Source organism: Glandiceps talaboti, chromosome 20 (genome assembly GCF_964340395.1).
Source record: "Glandiceps talaboti chromosome 20, keGlaTala1.1, whole genome shotgun sequence".
NCBI classification, from domain to species: domain Eukaryota; kingdom Metazoa; phylum Hemichordata; class Enteropneusta; family Spengelidae; genus Glandiceps; species Glandiceps talaboti.
Window position 1 is genome coordinate 12,141,281 of NC_135568.1, and position 19,615 is coordinate 12,160,895.

Sequence of the window (19,615 nt, forward strand, 5' to 3'; positions counted from 1 at the left end):
TCAGAAACTTAAAATTAATTATACAGTGGACAACATACAACACTGCAGATAAATGAGTTACAAAAGGGCTGTTCCGACCGGCATTTTGTTTGTTTTTGGTTTGAAGCAATATTTTTCAAAAATGAAAACAATTATTAGAAGATAAAATAAAATCCTGACCTACCTACCCTTTTCTATGATGCCATGTTACCAGAAACACGCAATTATTTTTTTGTCTGCCTTACAATAACATCAATCGTTCAGTTTTCCTTAAGTTGATCACATTTTTCAGTACTTTCCAAGACTTCCCAGGAGTCCTTTAAAATTCCAGGACTTCCCTGGAGCAAATGAACACTGTGAAATGCTCACAATTTTGAATTTTTTCGTTCCATCCACAGAGTTGGAGGTGGTGAATTATTTGAACGTGTGATAGATGATGATTATATTTTAACTGAGAAAGAAGTTATTATCTTTATGAGGCAAATATGTGATGGACTTCAGTACATGCACCAACAACAAATACTTCATCTTGACTTGAAACCAGAAAACATTCTATGTGCCAGCAAAAAGAGTAACAAAATCAAACTGATAGACTTTGGTTTGGCTCGCAAGTATGATCCTAAGGAAAATCTGAAAGAGATGGTAGGAACACCGGAATTTGTTGCTCCTGAAGTCATCAACTTTGAAGCACTAAGTCTGGCAACAGACATGTGGAGTGTTGGTGTAATCTGTTATGTTTTGTTGAGTGGTCTGTCTCCATTCATGGGAGACAACGATGCTGAAACACTGACCAATGTGACAATAGCAGAATGGGACTTTGAAGACGAAGCATTTGATGAAATCTCAGATGATGCTAAGGATTTTATTGACCAACTTTTAATCAAAGAAAAAGCGTAAGTTATCTTTTTATGTATATTTGCCATCAAATAACAGAACCAGAGAGTGCATTAACCCTTTAAAGTGGCCATATGGACGAGGATCGAGTGTTTATGTTGGATTTTTAATCAATTTTATCATGGCTTCCTACTTGAAATATCAATGTGAAACAACATATGCCAAGTCCTTGTTTGTAACTTGATCAATTGTAAAAGACTGAAAATGTGTAAAATGTTTAATATTGTACATAAAATAACAAATTTTTTATACATTTTTTACCTTTTTGCAATGTATTGAGTTAATACAATCAATCAATCTTTATTGCGTAACATCATGCTTTAGCGAGCATGGTAAAGCATACAAAAATAAGTAAATAAAATACAATCATTTAGCCAACTGCTATATTTTTACATTAACAAGAAAGTTTCCAAGAGAAAGTTTAAAAACAAAAACATGGTATGGGTTGTCTCACATTTATTTTTCAAGTAGGATGCCATAATAAAACTGCTTTACAAATTAAAAATCCAACATAAACACTCAATTCTCATCAATATGGCCAGTTTAAAGCCTTGACACCCTATAATTAGGCTGTAATTACATAGTTAATAACTAAACTTCAATATCAGTCTTATAATTGTCAATTTTCTGGTTCCAAGATGTATTGCGTAAGATGAAGTCATTTACATGATTACATTTAGGCTAGTTTTGAAATAACGTTTTCATCATTTCTGTCATAAAATCTGACAAAAATACAGGCATAAAATTAAATTTATCTACACTTCAAATAATTCAGTTTCTAGAATTTTCTTTTCGTAAATTTGTACAGTGGTGTAATGATCAAGTCAGCATGTCTGAAGTGGTATCAGTATCAAGCAAGCATAGCTTCCTAAAGTACCAAGTCACGGTATTATCACACACATAGGATTTACCACATGTTCTACCCAAGGACAACGTGATAAACTAGAACAATATCCTTGTACATGTGTACACAAATATTGACAGTAGCAATTCTGAGCCTTTATTTCCTCTTTGTACTACCAATACAACTGGCAACCCTAACAGTACATTCCTCTACATACAGAACGTACATAAATATTGACTATCTTGAAAGTTTTCACTCAAAGAGTTTATCAGCCTCATTTTACCTCCATGGACACACACTGAATAAGATCAATTGCCCCACTTTTTTATCAAAACACTACATTTAAAGTTTAACCTTGTACACAGTGACTTCATGTAAACTTTATAACTTGTATTTAATCACATGTATCCCTTGGTATTGCTAGGACTTATCTGTAAGGAACTTTTAATAACAGAGACTTTCTTAGAGTCCCATGGGAGGGGGTTAAAACTACATCAAGTTATCAGTATTGTAACTGCAGTGTAGTAGAAATGCAGGTAATAAAGTTGGTGAAATGTACCAGGTCCTGAGTTCTGCTGTCATTCTAGCAGGTTCCCTATCAATGTTATGGTAGTCAGCAGTTATAAAAATCTAATTCCCTATACCGTCATTCTAGCAGGTTCGACCCCTACCAATATTTTGTTATGGGTAGTCAATAGTTAAAGTCTAATTCTCCATGCTGTCATTCTAGCAGGTTCCCTACACTACCAATGTTTTTGTTCTGGGTAGTCAATAGTTAAAATCTACCTGAATTGCCCACGCTGTCATTCTCCCAGGTTCCTAACCAATGTTTTTGTTATGGGTAATAAGTAGGGAAAGTCTCAGCAAGTTTCCCAGTCATTAAACCAAGGTTCCCTACCAATGGTTTTATTATGGGTTATGCAGTACAGTAAAATCCACCCCATTCTACCAGGGTCCTAACCAAGGTTCCCTACCAGTGTTTGTGTTATGGGTAATTGACTACATTGAAAATAAGACATACTTTACAATTGACTTTCCCCTTTTACAATAACAGTACCAGGGTTCTAAAAACCTATCAATAAAATGCTGTGATACAGAAAGTGGCCATGTCACTACCATAGTTGTCTAGGCTATCTGTGGCTCTGGATTTCAAGAAGGGTGACTGGGAAGAGAGCTCTTGAGATACAAAGCCACAGATAGCATTTAGACTACTGCTATAGAGCTGAAAATGATAAAAACACCAGTCCACTTTAATGGGATAGACCACAGTCCGTCTATCACAACCTAGCAAATCATCAGAATACATGAACTATCAACAGCTGAGACTGAGAATCACACCTCATAACAATAATGGTTGCCAGACTAGTGATAAAAACCAGGGATAGAGGGACTGTGGATACACATAAAAAGAATGTCTGTTATTCACCATGACATCTCTGACACTACATGTCCCAATCAATAACTTTTTTTCAATTATTTCAAAGATGCTTACCATTAATTACCATGGCTATGTGATAGAATCGACCTGCTGTGATAATTACCACTAATTATCGACTCTAGGACTTTGAAAACATTGGAACAAAAACATGTAAACAATGACAAAACTGTCTGGGACCTTGTCAATATATCAATTAAGGAGTCCTTCACAGCAAACCTTGAAAAGGGTATCAAAGTACACTGTTTATCTTACATGTATGAGTTGTACAGGAAACTTTTTTATCAAGAAGCCGTGTTTCTTCTAAGCCATAGCTGACATGCCACTGATGTACAGCAATTTCTTGTGATACACAAAACTCTGGCATTCCCCTATCTCACACTATGCAGAGATCTCAACTCACAATTTTTATCGTTTTTCCCTCACAACAAAATTTGTCTTTGTATACTTGTTTTCATCTTTAAACACAGCATGATATCAGGATAATGTAACTATACAAATTAAGAAGTGAAAACAATTTGAGACCCTACCAAAGACATAGATGTAGCTCTGTCTTAAATCTACTATCCATACACAGGTGTGTGGTCAACCTGGAGGTTCACGTGGTGCTTGTATTAGTCTAAAAGTACACGCTATCATAAAGGAATGAATAAATGCACTGCTTGCACTCCACTTGGTCATTACTTTTGCATCATGCAAATTTCACCTTTTAGCTTTATCCAAACAGATGCCCTGGTGAGTCTCACCAAAGCTAAAATGTAAACCGGCCTTCATCACACGTTTTGGTTGTTGTTATTTTTATCATTTGCCCCAAAAGAAACGTGTCTTTTATTAGAGTGTACACTATAGTTAAAATACTGGTATGCTCATTGCTCCCACTATACATGTGGGTCATTTAGTTTTACAAATTTCACCTGATGAATATCTAGAAGCAGGTCCCCTTGTGAGTTTTACCAAACCTCAAAATAGAATTCTTCATCATACTTTTTGTTTGCTTTGCATTTCAATGTTCAATGTTTGTTGTGTTTTGAAAATTATTTTTGGAGGGGGGAGGGGGGGGGGGGTTACATGTTGTTATATCTAGTGCTATACTCTAATACCATACTGTTAAATCTATTTCTGTGCATGTATTTGCCTTAGATTATGTAAATTTACACATCATTTTGAGTCAAATGAAATATACTATAATACTTTTTATCAATTAATCCCAGATAACCTCAGACCTATAACTCTTTATCTTTTCAGTGTTCAATCCAAACAAATCATATCAACATACACAACAAATTGACCCAGGTTGTTGTGTGGTTGACTCATTCCAAAGTTCAAATGTAACATTCTATCCAAATTATTAAAAGTCTACTATCTATCTATCTATGAATTGCAATCTAAAATCCACTAAAGTTTAGTTTTCATTAGTGAATGTTGTTGTGGCTAAGTCATTCAAGTTAGTCTAGTTCCTATATGATATCCTTCACATTTGTTAGAGACCATGTTGCCATCCAGACTACATCCAAGTGATGAATTTAAAACATTCTATATTCCAAATGATTGAAAGTCTGCAATCTATCTATTTTATCAATTACATTCTAAGATCCACTAAAGTTTAGTTTTCATTATACAAACTGGCAGTTGTTGTGGCTGACTTTTCCAAAGATCAAGTGATAACATTCTATCCTCCAAGTGATAAAAGTCTACACTATATCTATTACATTCTAAGATCCACCAAAGTTTAATTTTCACTTAATATACAGACTGGCAGTTGTTGTGGCTGACTTTTCCAAAGATCAAGTGATAACATTCTATCCTCTAAGTGATAAAAGTCTACACTATATCTATTACATTCTAAGATCCACCAAAGTTTAGTTTTCATTATACAGACTGGCAGTTGTTGTGGCTGTCTCATCCAAGTTATCAAATGTTACATTTATATCCAAATGATTAAAAGTCTAGGATCTATCTATCAATTACAATCTAAAATCCACTAAAAAGTTAAGTTTTCATTTCCAGTGGCAATATTTGACTAACTATATCAGTAAAATGATTAGAGTACATACTGTGAGATTTGATATGATATCAATTTGTAATAAGTCACTGACCTTGTGTTATTCCATTAAATGTACTCCGGTGTACCAGCTGATCATGATAAGATCATATGTCAGGGATGTAGCTAATTTTAAAAGTAGCTGGTAAAATTGAAAAAAGTTGTCGATACTACCAACTAAATCTGCCCAACAAAATTAAACAATGGATATATATCGGGTTGATGTAGTATTTAAAACCAAGACTTTTAAAAAAAAAAACAATATAGCTGTCCAGAAATTGTGGAGTAGTTGGTTGTTTTCACCTGCTACCAACTCTCAAAGAGTTAGAAAAGACTTTTTTAAAAATAGAAACATAGCAGTAGTCACATTTTGAAGCAGAGACAAACAGTAGAGCAGTGTTTCACTGTTATTACTATTAGGGAAAGACAGAAAGTCAAATAATATATCAGATGAAATTTTTTTTCTTATATTTCATATTTTAGGATTACAGGCAAAGACAACAAATACAGCAGTGTCTGAACCAAAATGATGGTCATTAGGGAAAGACAGAAAATCCAATAATTAATAAGATCAAATCATTTTCTCATATTTCATATTTGTGATTACAGGCAAAGACAAATGGTGGAACAGTGTTTGAACAATAAATGGTTTAGGAAAGACACAAATTCAAACATAGTAGACAATGAATTTCATTTTCTATTTTCATATTTTGTGACTTTACAGGCAAAGACAAACAGTGGAGCAGTGTTTGAACCATAAATGGCTAAGAAAAGACACCAACAAAATGAAAGCAGCTAAGATTTCAACTCAAAAACTGAAGAAATGGCTAGCAAGGAGAAGATGGCAGGTAAGAAACATTAACATGTTTTCATTACAAGGCAGCTATCTATTCCATAGATTTAAGGTGTTTAGATATGATAAGATAAGATATCACATCAAATTTAGACCAAATTAGCCCTGTATTTGTCTTGATATCTAACTTAATAATGGCTGTGGGGATAACACACTGATAAGAAGTTATCATGTTTCTTTCCAATATACAACTTGTTGGAAAATGGTTCAAATTAAAGTTCTATTTGTTTTTTGTTTTGTTTTGTTTTGTATTGTATTTGTAAAGATATTCTTTAACGGTGACCATTGTTCTATATGTACATGTACTATGTACACTGACATCATTTCTGAGAAAAACTTAGTTTTCTGCAGGGAAAAATAACATTGTTATCAAAGCCAATGAACAAGAATTTTGTATTTACCTCTGGATATTTCCTATTGATAGACAAATGACAAAGACACAAAGTGGTATCCACTTACACTTACTATGATTAAACCAAGTATGAATTTAGAATATCTACTTATCTGTTCCTTAAGTATAACTGTACTGCAGCCCCACCTAACCCCCTTCAATATAACTGCACTGCAGACCCACCTACCCCCCTTAAATATAACTGTACTGCAGCCCCACCTACCCCTTAAGTATTACCGTTTACTGCCACCCAACCTACCTCCTTAAAAATAAATGTTTTACAGCCTCTACCCCTTAAATTAAGTTAAGTATAACTGCAAAATATACCATAAATTTAATTCGTAGAAATTCTCAAAACTGTATGTACTGCAGCCCTACTGCCCCTCCCCCCTAAATATAACTAATGCACTCGCCATCCCCCTATCATTCCAAAGATTTGAATTCACTATATTGTCCTTGCACAGCTCTTTACCTTGTACTCCCCCCCCCCCCTCCCAAGTCTTTGCCAGACTGTAAATGTCAGCATCATTTCAATTCAAGGCTGATCCAAGCTTGTTTAACACCTCGTTTGTCACTGTAACATAGCAGTCTGCTTTTATTGCACAATACAATACCCTAGGCCATGTATTCAAGGTATATGAAGTCATAAAACAGACATTGGTCCAAGGATAAAGTAATTTAGCTGGTATTGATCCAAATAAACTGAACTGAATCTAGGAATTCTACATCTTTATCTTATGTAAAGTTCACACATACCACACATACTGTGAATGTGATTTGAAAATGTTTTGATATTCATCCAAGGATAGCTATAACGTTAATACTGAATTCATCTCTTGGTTAGTAATAAGAACATAGTGTTAGCATTGATCAAAAAACTGAACTGAATCTCAATATTGCCACAAGCTCTCAAAACTTCTATACTCTTATATAGTTCTCTTTCACACACACACACACACACACAAACGCACGCACGCATGCATGCATTCATGCACACACGCGCGTGCACACACACACACACACAAACACACACACACACACACACACACACACACACACACACACACACACACACACACACACACACACACACACACACACACACCAATTTTTAACATTTTAGCAATACACGTGTAAATCAGCTATGGAGGTCATGCACATCACACATTTTGCTCAAAAACTTTGGAACTCACTTTATATCCTTGAGGCCTCTATCCAGGGTTATTTCAGAATGAAACTGAAATTTCATTTGCTTCACAACGGTCAAGATGTGGTCTAACAGTTCAACACAACTGAACAGAACAGTGCTTCAGACTAAGAGTTTGGTACTTAATTAGTTTATTCAGTGATTGATTGATTGATGGATTGATTGATTAATTGATTGATTGATTGATTGGTCCTTACCCTTTTTATATTTCTCAATAATTAGTAGACTCTGGGCTTTACGCTTTCACATGACTTTTGCAATCACTCAGAACGAAACTGAAATTTCATTTGCTTCACAAAGGTCAAGATGTGGTCTAACAGTTCAACACCACTGAACAGAACAGTGCTTCAGACTAAGAGTGTTGTACTTAATTAGTTTATTCAGTGATTGATTGATTGATGGATTGATTAATTGATCGATCAATTGTTACCCTTTTTATATTTCCCAATAACTAGTAGTCTCAGGGTTCTACGCTTTCATCTGACTTTCGCAATCACTCACTCAGGTCATTATTTCACACAAAAGAACACATTTAGGTTTTGTTTTGTTTTTTTAAACATATTTTGTTCAAATAAAGACCAAAAAAAAGCCCAGAGACCTGAGGAAGTCTAACCACAGACACCACAAGTACATCATTCTACTCTAGGCATTCACCTAATTGTTTCACAGCCACTCTCTCAGGTCATTATATCACACAAAAGAATATAATTGTGTTTTAAAAAATACATTTTCCTCAAATAACAAAAAGGCCCGAACACCCGAGGAAGTCTAACCACACACACACACACACCACAATTATAGCCATTATTCTGATCTTACCATGTGAAAATACAATCAATGCGTAACTAGTTAAATGGGATTGTAATTCAAATATTTATCACAGGATGTGGTGTCATCAGGGCCAAGGGGATCAGTATTTCAGATAACCTCTACAACACGTATTGAAATGAATATCAGATTTATGTACTATGGTGTGAATGTATGTCAAGTCACAATCCCAGGTCAATACGTCACCATGTATTAAAATGAATATTAGATTTGTAATACTATAGTGGGAATGTGTGTTGTCACAATCCTAGGTCAAGATGTCACCATGAACAGTTATGCTACAACTGACACCTGTTGATTTTAGCAATATGGAATCTATTCTGTTCTGTTCTGTTCAATTCTTGTCGAACCTATTCTATACCAACTATCTGTGTCTGTCTGTCTGTCTGTCTGTCTGTCTGTCTGTCTGTCTGTCTATCTATCTATCTATCTATCTATCTATCTATATGTATAGCTATTTGTGTGTATGTATGTATGTACATCTATATGTATATATATACTTAATTCAAAAGAATAAGGATGTTATATTAAAAAGTCATTACTCGGCGTTTCACACTTCCTCAGCGATCATCAGACAACTATCAGATATTGTTCATGTTAAATTCAGATGTAGGAATTTATAAAAATTCTATGTTTATAAATAAAATGAAATGAAATGGTACTGGTGCTGATGACATGTTACTTTAAATGTAGCCTAAAATAGCTATGTACCTGTATTTACAGTTACAGTAACGATAGACCCTACCATGCAGTAACCATGATAGACCCTACCAATTACCATGTAGTAAATACAGCGCAAAGGTTGTAGAGTGGTGTATTTATAACATAAGTTAGCTTAAACCCCAAATGTTATTAACAAAGATTCACAGCTGTTTATACAAACTAAATTAAAACTTGGCATAGATATCAAAATATACATCTGGAGGAAAACTTCCCTGAAAATTCATACTACAATGTTATAAACATTTTCAAGGATGTAAAATGTAAGGTAATTTTTAAAGTAAATTTTGGCATGTAGAGTAACAACTTTTTTTATTTTATGTTTTTGACTGACAACTTTGTGCAAATATTATATTTCCCTTGGTGTAAACAATTTTATTGTAGTTAAAAAGCCATCAGCTAAATACAAATAAAAATGTTTACATGAGTAGAAACTTTAGTCACTACAAATTTAAAGTGGTATTTCCATTGATAAAAACAAGGCAGCTTTCAAGTAAATTACTACTGGACTTTAGTGATACAGTTAATCCCAAGAATGCTATTTACTCATGATTGGACACGTCTGTCTTTTTCACCCCAGTCTCTGTGCTATGTCCATACAAACTGTACAACAAGAGAACTTGTATCCAGGCTATTAATATTGTAAAATGTACGTTTTGATGCATGACAAACATGTGAAAGCAGTTCTGCATGATTTCCTATTCTTGATCAAGAAATGTCAGGCTGGTTTAGCCACTGAGTTTGAAGTGTTGGCAACTTTCTGAGTTTGTAGACACTTTTAAAACAGCTGTCATTAGCCGAGTACATTACTACACTACACTGAGTATCCGATTTCATTCTACAATGAAAAGTCCTTCAGTACACATGTCACTACCCTGTTTGTGTGCTTGCCAGAAATGAAGGTCGTAGCATAAAAAGTGAAGCATGTAACACTGAATTGAACATATGAACATTGCATAAATTGCTTTAGAAACCCCTTGACACTAGAATGACTGTGAATTTGATGAATAGACAGAAGTGGTGAACCCAGACTTCCATATACATCTAGACAAAATGCTATAAGTAGTCATTTATACCAGCATCAATTCAATACCCCACATTTGATGTGGTGCCACTGATCTCTCAGGCATACCTCTCAAACTATGGTTTGCAGGGTATAGGCCTGAGATAATGTTATCACGACAAGTCTATGGGCGAGTAATTCAACAACACAGACAGACACACACACACACAGGCAGACAGACAGACAGACAGACAGACACACACACACACACACACACTCTGCAGAAAGACAATTTTAGCCCTGTTTTCATTTACTATGCTCATTATTTACTGTTTTATCCTTTTTTAACACATGCGTGTTTTTTGAGTTCCAGTTCAGTTAATTTATGTTGTATACTATGTTGATAAATTCTTGCAGTTTATGTATTCATATTATCTGTTTTTCCTGTAAAGGACTATAAAGATTTACTATATTATAATTCAATGTCTTTATTTATGAGATATAAATTGTCACTGAATTGATGCAATCTACCTTAGCCCTGTCAAAGTTTTCTTTAAAATGTCTCATCAAATCATGTCAACAAAACGTATGAAAAGTCTTAAAATGTTTCCAGATTTCCTGTTTCATGCATCCTAAAATCTCTCCTTTAATTAATGTCAAAAACTCAACAGTTTGATATTCTCACCTTTGTCTCAAGTATATCCCAAATTATGCTGTCTATTCTGAGTGTTGACAAACATCTTAATTCTTCTTTTTTGATCTCACATAACATTTGAGATTGTTCTCAGATTATGTCCACAAAATTTAACTCTATTCCTGCATGTCAACAAAAATGACACTTTCTGAATATCATATGTGTTAATAACTTTTGAGTTTGGTTCCAGAATTATGCCCTCTTCTATTTTCCTGAGTGTTGACAAAAATGACACTTTCTGTATTTAATTCATACAAGTTTCTCTGAACTTTTAAGAATGGTTTTAAAATAAAACTCGCCGAATCAATTCTATTTTCCTGAGTGTTGACAAAAATGACACTTTCTCTATTTCATACATTACTTGTCTTTCTTTTGATGGCTTTTGAGATTGTTCTAAAATTATGCTCGCCAAATAATTTTCCAGAGTGTCGACAAAAATCACACACACTCTATTTTGTACGAGTCTTTTTTAACTTTTGAGATTGTTCTAAAATTATGCTCTCGAGGTCATCTCTATTTTCCTGAGTATTATTAACATGTCACATTTTCTCTATTTTATGACTCTTAAACCAGGTCTCTTATTTTGAGAAGAGTTCCATAGACCTAAATTCAACATAAGTTTTTGCAAAAGAAAAGAAATGCTAACAAAAAATGTCATTGACTTATACCATAATTTTACTCCTTGAAAAACTGACTAGAAGTGCTGCCTCAAAAAAGTTTTAATACAAAGTTTTAAAATTCAACAAACTTTCTTAAACAGAAAATTGGGGCACACAAAAAATAGGCATCAACTTATACCAGGTCACTGTACTCCTTGAAAAAATGACTAGAAGTCCTGTTTTGAAAAAAGGTACTACTTAAACAAGGCAGCTCAGGAAGTTGACTGACAATTTTTTTGTGTGCAGGAAATTAGGGCACACATAACAAATGTCATTGACTTCTCACATGTCATTGTGCTGTCTCAAAAAAGTGGTCATGTAAATAAAATTAAATGTAACTTCAACAAACTTTTCTGAACTGAATTTTTACATACAAAAAAGTGTTTGCCCTGTACCAAGTCATAATACTCTTTGAAAACTGAGTGCAGTTTCAAAAAAATTGTAATACTTTGACAAAAAGTCATTCAGGAAATTGAGTGAAATCAGTGCAGTAGAGTGTGAGTACCTAACTATCCTTAGTTGACAGCCCTTGAGTAAAGACTCAACAGGTAGCAGACAGCAATCAATAGTAACAGATAGTCAAACCATGCAAGTTAAGCGGTCTACACCCAAGTGACAAAAGAAGTGGCAGGTTTGGTGAATAAGTAACTAACTATTGATCACCATTTAGATAGAGAAAAGGTGATTTGCATATAGGTATAAAGACAGCCTTTAAGTATGAGAAATGACCTCTGATTGGATTATAGATGCAGTAAATAATAATAGTCTGCCGCCTACATGTACTTTGACTGGGCTATCAGTCACTCACTAGCGCTCTTCAGTCAGACACCTTAATAGCTCAAACCTTCACGTTTGTGCACTCACCTTTACATGCAGGCAGTCTTCTAGGGGTCAGTGATCATACATGAACACACCTCCATGTAATACTCCGATGCTTCTTTTGTTTTGTAGAAGACAACCAATGCTGTACGAGCCATTGGTCGAATGTCCTCACTGAAACTGTTCAGTAGTCTGAGTAAGTCGACTGATAAACCTGTGACACCCTTTTCTGGACTTCTGAAAGCAAAACGAGAAGGAGAAACTGGTGAGAAAGAAACCAGTGCACCGGAAGACGAAGTTGATATAGACTTGAGTGACCCTGAAGTTGCTAAAGCTGCTAGTAAAATTCAGGGTGTTTTCCGCAAATCAAGAGGAGTTGACACTAAAAAAGGCAAACTTGAAAAACAGGACAGAGTAGATTCCCGTGACCAAGACATGGCTTCTGTGAAAGCACCCATATTTACACAGGATTTAGAAGATGTGGAGGTGTGCGAAGGCAGTGCTGCTAGACTGGATTGTGTTGTTATTGGTTCACCTGAGCCTGATATCAGGTGGCTGAAAGACGGCCTAGAAATCACAGAAAGTAGACACTATCGCATGGAATTTGGGGATGACGACTCATGTTCATTGATTATTGCTGAAATTAATGAAGACGACGATGGGGAATATACATGTGAAGCAATAAACAATGCTGGAAAAGCCGATTCCACTGCAGAAATAATAGTAGAAGGTATGTACATGTAATCAAAAACTATGTGTTTCCTACTTGAGTTTAACTTCTTGAGTTTCAGTTGTATGAGTGATCTCTAGTCTATCAGGTGTCCAGCTTTTATTGTAGATTTCTATACAAAAGACTACCAGATAAGAACCAACTTGTTTCATAACACAAGAGTCTTTCCACTGTATGAAGCATGTACTTGAATACACCATACACCTAGGAGTGTATGTTGAATACACACATGGCAAGTTTTGGAGAACTTTACACAATCCAAGTCAAGGCGTCACCACTCTGTGATGCATGCATGTTACAAATAGTTTTCTGCTAGAATGAGTTTCACATTACCATAACTATAGTAAAGGACTTCCTGTACAAAGGTTTTCTCTGTATATATACTTGTGTTCATTTTGTAACTTAATGCAGGGAATTATCAGAGATTTATCGTACATCGTGATAAAGGCTCCACAAAGCTGATAAAGTGTTGGAAGTATTAGTGATAGCATGTACCTGGTTTTTACAGTGTAGCCACATAATCAATGCTAACACTCAGGTTCTCACCTGTATGATTCCTAGCACTTAGGACATGCACAAAGAATGCATGGAATTTCAGCTGACTAAATATATTTCAACCAAACTCAGTATTGACGAGTTTCTGTTTTGCTTTTTTTCTTGGTGTTGACAGTGATGGGTAGTGAGGAGGATGAGAGGTGAGTAATCTTCAGTCTCTATTATTATTCCAATCCATACAATTGACACTTCTAGCTATGTCAATAAACAATACCCAATTACCTGTATTGACAACCAGTCAAGTGAAAGCAATCTGTTCAACTATGCAAAGATGTCTATGGCTTCCCTTGTCTGTGCAAAGTCGCCTGCACTAGATTACGCACACCAAAGACAGTGGTCTATGTGTACACACCATCTATGCATACGCATTATGCAGTGGTTTAACTGCAATATGCAAAATACATTAGTGATTTTAACCACATCATGCAGAATACATTACACAGTGACCTTAAACAATATGAAGATAAAAAAAATTCAGAAATTAGTCAACTAAAAAGGACAAGTGGACTAAAAAGTTATTTAAAAGACATTATACCAGAAACTCCCCATGCCTATGGACTACCAGGACATTGTCTGTCACCTGATCATTGGGCCAATTGGGCTTACATACACTAAAGACAGTGATATGTGCATACAAATTACTGCATACAATACTCTTACCCACAGGTATACAGAACTTAGTCAACTAAAAATAGCCAAGTATACTTCAAAGAAATATACCTGGAACGTGCATTCATTGTCTGTCAGTTGCCAGAACATAGTCTATCACCTGTATAGACTTTAACATACACACTATAGACAGATGTCTATGCAAATGTACATTACACAGGAGTGTATACTAAACATAGTATTGAGTGAATACTTATGTGCTTATATAGATTATTTGCTACATGTATATGTATATTTGAAACTATTTTTATGTAAACATATTTGTTTTGGTTGATTTTATACAAATAATTGTTGTTTTGAAGGATCTGCAAATCAACCTGCAGATCAACCCCAGTTCAGCCTGTCGACTCGCAAAATAATGATTTAATATACAGTAACCTTGACCACAACAGATACACAGAAATCAGTGAGCTATTTCAAAGAAATTATAGCAGGAACTTCCATTGCCTATCAGTCTCCAGGACATTATCTACCACCTGTATAGACTTTAACACATTACAATTTACTGATGTCTATGCAGGCAAACAGTATACAGTAACTTTGACCCGAACAGAATTAGATATGCAGAACTCAGTGAACTATTTCAAAGAGCAGGAACTTCCAATGACCTATCAGTTACCAGGACTTGAGACATTGTCTGTCACCTAGATACACATCATAGACATTAGTACATGCAAGCACACATTATAATAATAATATTCATTCATTCATTCATTCATTCCCAGAAATAGTGTTATATAAGATACAGTGTACTAATGGTAAATGATCACATTAGAAGTAGTTGCAGGACTAGCTTCTAATTCAGTCCAACAACCCCTGTAAACATATCAAATTTAGACAAAATGTGATATCTGGGCTATAGAGTAACCTTGACCACAACAGTATTAGATATACAGAACTAATTAAGTGAACTAAATACAAATTCTACCACTGTACTAGGAACTTCCATTGTGTTGGTTGCATAACTTTACAGATTAAAACTTAACATATAGACTATGTTATAAATTGGATATGAATGATTAGTCTGAATGTGACAACATACTATGGACCACAGGATAAAAATTATTGATATCCCAAAACTGTATATGTATGTCTGGTATCGCTACTATTAAAATGTTTTGCATTAAAATTAAAAGTTTAAAGTTTATTTCTTTTCTAAAGCGCCTTTTCTATTTATCAATATTTGAAAGTGGTGTACATATCATAGAGTTAAAAGCATGGTAAAAACAATCAAACGCGTAGAGCTAAAAACAACAAAACAGTTACAATAATTATAAAATGGCTAAAATGACATCTTAGTAAAATGCACATGGTAATAGTAATACATTAATACAGTTTATAATATTGTTTAAACAAATGTGTTTTTAGTTCACCTTTATTAGTTCCAAACTCAGAGGAGAAATAATTTCCCTAGTATATTTCAGATAAATCACTCAGCCTTCTTTGGCTGTATACAATTGAATGACTTGAATTTGGAACTCATACAAAATATGATTCCACAGCAAGGAGACAACCTTTTTGGTTGTACTAGTAAATGGTTAATGAGCACAGTCCCTCTGTCACGTACATGATAGGGGAACTGTGTGTTGAGGTACGACTGAGCAGATAGCCCTTAGTTGTGTATAATGTGAAATTACTTGGTATGTAAGTTTGAATGCATTAAGTTTGGTCAACAAAAATGACAAATTACAGTTAGTATTGTATAGATAGATATATTGCCTAATTACATCTACTGGTAATATAAAGGTGTTTATAGTCTACAGGCGATAATGCAGGGAGCATAGTACAGGATGACAGATGAGAGGTCACGAGGTCATACCCTTTACGTATTGCCACGTAATAGAATCAATGCAGTGTCTCATGGTTGGCTTAATACAAATTTCAACCCTAGTGTCTCATGGTTGGCTTAGTACAAATTTCAACCCTACATGTATTTTACTATTCATGAGGCCACCTAAATCATAAAAGGGTTCAACCACTGCATTGGTTTAAGGGGTATAAACTATTGGAGTCAACATGTCAGCTTTTTCATACAAACAAATTGTTTGATGAGTATTAAAGACCTATTTCAGATAAGGATAAACAAGGAGGTGACAAATATGGTTGTTGTCAGACTTATAGAAAAGTTGGTGAAAAGAAATGAATGATCCTTGATAATCCATATAAGTTCCACTGATAGTGATAAGATAACACAGTGGAAACCTTGGCCTTAAAGCATGCACCAACAAGATCCAACATTGCAATAAGCCACACATTTAATTTTACACAATATGGTGAAGTTCTCGAGAGTTACAGAGCTAGAAAAAATCTAGTTTGCACTTAAACTGGGAGACAATTAAGGGGTCTTGCAAGATTATCACATTGATGTGAGGGGACAAAAAGTACAGAAGCGAAAAACAGAGAGGGGGGAACTCTTTCAGTCAAGTGTTATAATATTGATATCAGGGGACAAGAACGAAGAAGTAAACATTCCATATTCTCAGGTATGGTCCCCAGATAACTTAACTCATAAATTCTTCTATTTCTCCACAGTCCTGAAGATGTCGTCAAGCGTACCTTTGCAACACCGACTTTCTCTCTTGCGAAACAGTTTGCGACACCTCAAACCCAACCAAAGGAAAGTTCGGACAAACCACCAGAATTTATTCTGCGACCTCGTAACTTGACCGCCACTGAAACTAAGTCTACAAGGTTCTCTTGTAAAGTGGACGGTATCCCTACACCAACTGTCACCTGGAAATTTGAAGGGAAAGTACTCAAGGATGAAGGAAGACATGAAATTTATGAAGACAGTGGAGTACATTATTTAGAAGTGTTTGAATTGACTGTTAATGATGCAGGAACTTATACATGTACACTGAAAAGTTCAGCTGGTGAAGTCACAGCAAAGGCTACACTAACTGTCTTTGGTAAGTATTTTAGAGTTCGTTCACCTATACAGTGAGGATTTGCATGTATAATACTTAATCATTCATTTAGAAAGGACACCTCTACATGAGTCTGCCAGCCTGGAATCTGTCCTATTCTATAGTCATTGAATTACAAAGAATACCTCCCCATGAATCCATCAGCCTCAACTCTACTAGTCTAGTGCTATCCTTCACTGAATATTAAGATCTATCTTTGAGATGATTCGATATCACATTAGTCTAGTCCCTATACGGTATCATTACGATTTACACCTCCATTCGCGTTTCCGGGCATCCAGACTACAACTCTACACATGCTGCCTTGTTCTACACTATCTGGATGAGTCAATGTTAAAATATATCTTGGAATGATTACAAGGTTTAGGCTGAGAATCCATCATGTTTGACAGAGTTCTACATTTACTTAGTACAAGTATTAGGATAGGATAGGATAGGATAGGATAGAATACAGGTGAACTTCATTACCCAAAAAACATCAAGCATAGTTCCTCTATCATAGAGTGGCTGTGCCTAAAGTGACTGTAGCTGTATTGTTTTGATATTCTTTTTAAGTTTCATAAGCCTAGCAATGGAGAAAGATAAATCTTTATAAAGTAACTTTGACAGGTTGCCTACAACATTTTAATCCAATACAGACCATGATGGTCTGAGTGGGTGTGTCAGTGTTGACAAAACAGACAGCATTAGAATGATTGTCTGCATCACAGTCCCTTTCACTCTCAGCTTCAGGAGGACTGTTGTCTGACCAAATTCATCAAGATAACTGCTGCATCACTTGATGTAGCTTGTATTGCAGGAAGATACATTGTATGTAACTTGCATCACTTGATGTAGTTTGTATTGCACGAAGATACATTGTATGTAACTGCTGCATCACTTGATGTAGCTTGTATTGCAGGAAGATACACTGTATGTGGATATATGGTAAACTCTGAAACAGATTAAACTTTCCATTTCAAAATGTTTCATGTCAAAATTTGAGAGTAAAAACTCTGAAATGAGAAGTTCTAAACTCAGTTTTAACCTCTAAAACGAGAAGCTTTCATAGCAAAATTTGTGTCTTGAATGCCAAAACAAGAAGTTTTCCCGAGGAACTTTGTATGTTAAATGCCAAAATGAGATTTTATCATAACAAAGCTGTGTCAACCTTTACAGTTAACTTAAAGCATCTATGACAAAGTAGTATCTCATCCTTTGAGAGAAAAGTCATTCTTTCCTTTGGATACACCCCGAGAGTGCAAGTATACATACTGGTACATCTATTGTTTTCAGTATTTCTCACCTTTACAATGTAAATAATTACAATCAGGTCCTACTACATTGTTAGCTGTTACGTATTCAATTTCCTGTACTCAATTTGTGGCGATACCCTATAAAGTTTAAAAGGGACAATTTACATATGAAAGACGGAGAAGTGCTCCAAGAAGAATGTGCCTCAGGGACTTATTACCATTCCATGAATCTCTAAAGCCTTTAAAAATATTTTAAAGACATGGTCATTTCAATACATTTGCCTAATCCTTGTCGCTATATAAAAATACTGTAAAAAATCTTTCTCTGCCACCCCTCCTTCCCATACTAATAAAACTCTGTATAACATTTCTTCCTGAGTCAGAAGTGTATGGGACCATTCCGTGCTACCCCCTCCCCCCCCCTCCCCCAATAATACTCCCCATAATATTTCATTCAGTCACAAGTTTAAAGACATGGGACCATTCCATTCCATTCCATTCCATTCCCCTTCCCCTCCCCTCCCCTCCCCCTCTTGACAGAACTCTGCATAACATTTCTTCCCGAGTCACAAGTTTAAAGACATGGGACCATTCCTTTCCATTCCCCCTCCCCCTCCCCCTCTTGACAGAACTCTGCATAACATTTCTTCCCGAGTCACAAGTTTAAAGACATGGGACCATTCCTTTCCATTCCCCCTCCCCCTCCCCCTCTTGACAGAACTCTGCATAACATTTCTTCCCGAGTCACAAGTTTAAAGACATGGGACCATTCCTTTCCATTCCCCCTCCCCCTCCCCCTCTTGACAGAACTCTGCATAACATTTCTTCCCGAGTCACAAGTTTAAAGACATGGGACCATTCCTTTCCATTCCCCCTCCCCCTCCCCCTCTTGACAGAACTCTGCATAACATTTCTTCCCGAGTCACAAGTGTAAAGACATGGGACCATTCCTTTCCATTCCCCCTCCCCCTCCCCCTCTTGACAGAACTCTGCATAACATTTCTTCCCGAGTCACAAGTTTAAAGACATGGGACCATTCCTTTCCATTCCCCCTCCCCCTCCCCCTCTTGACAGAACTCTGCATAACATTTCTTCCTGAGTCACAAGTGTAAAGACATGGGACCATTCCCTG

General features: G+C 35.5%; 1 protein-coding gene across 1 annotated transcript in view; it reads left to right on the top strand.

Annotated features, from left to right (window-relative positions):
* LOC144450554 (muscle M-line assembly protein unc-89-like) overlaps positions 1 to 19,615 on the top strand; it is a 144,961-nt gene that overhangs the window by 7,654 nt on the left and 117,692 nt on the right. The window contains exons 4-8 of the mRNA XM_078141198.1: positions 378 to 872; positions 5,918 to 6,041; positions 12,500 to 13,097; positions 13,768 to 13,792; positions 16,854 to 17,230. Of these exons, the coding sequence (XP_077997324.1) occupies positions 378 to 872; positions 5,918 to 6,041; positions 12,500 to 13,097; positions 13,768 to 13,792; positions 16,854 to 17,230 (1,619 nt within the window). The remainder of the gene's footprint in view (positions 1 to 377; positions 873 to 5,917; positions 6,042 to 12,499; positions 13,098 to 13,767; positions 13,793 to 16,853; positions 17,231 to 19,615) is intronic.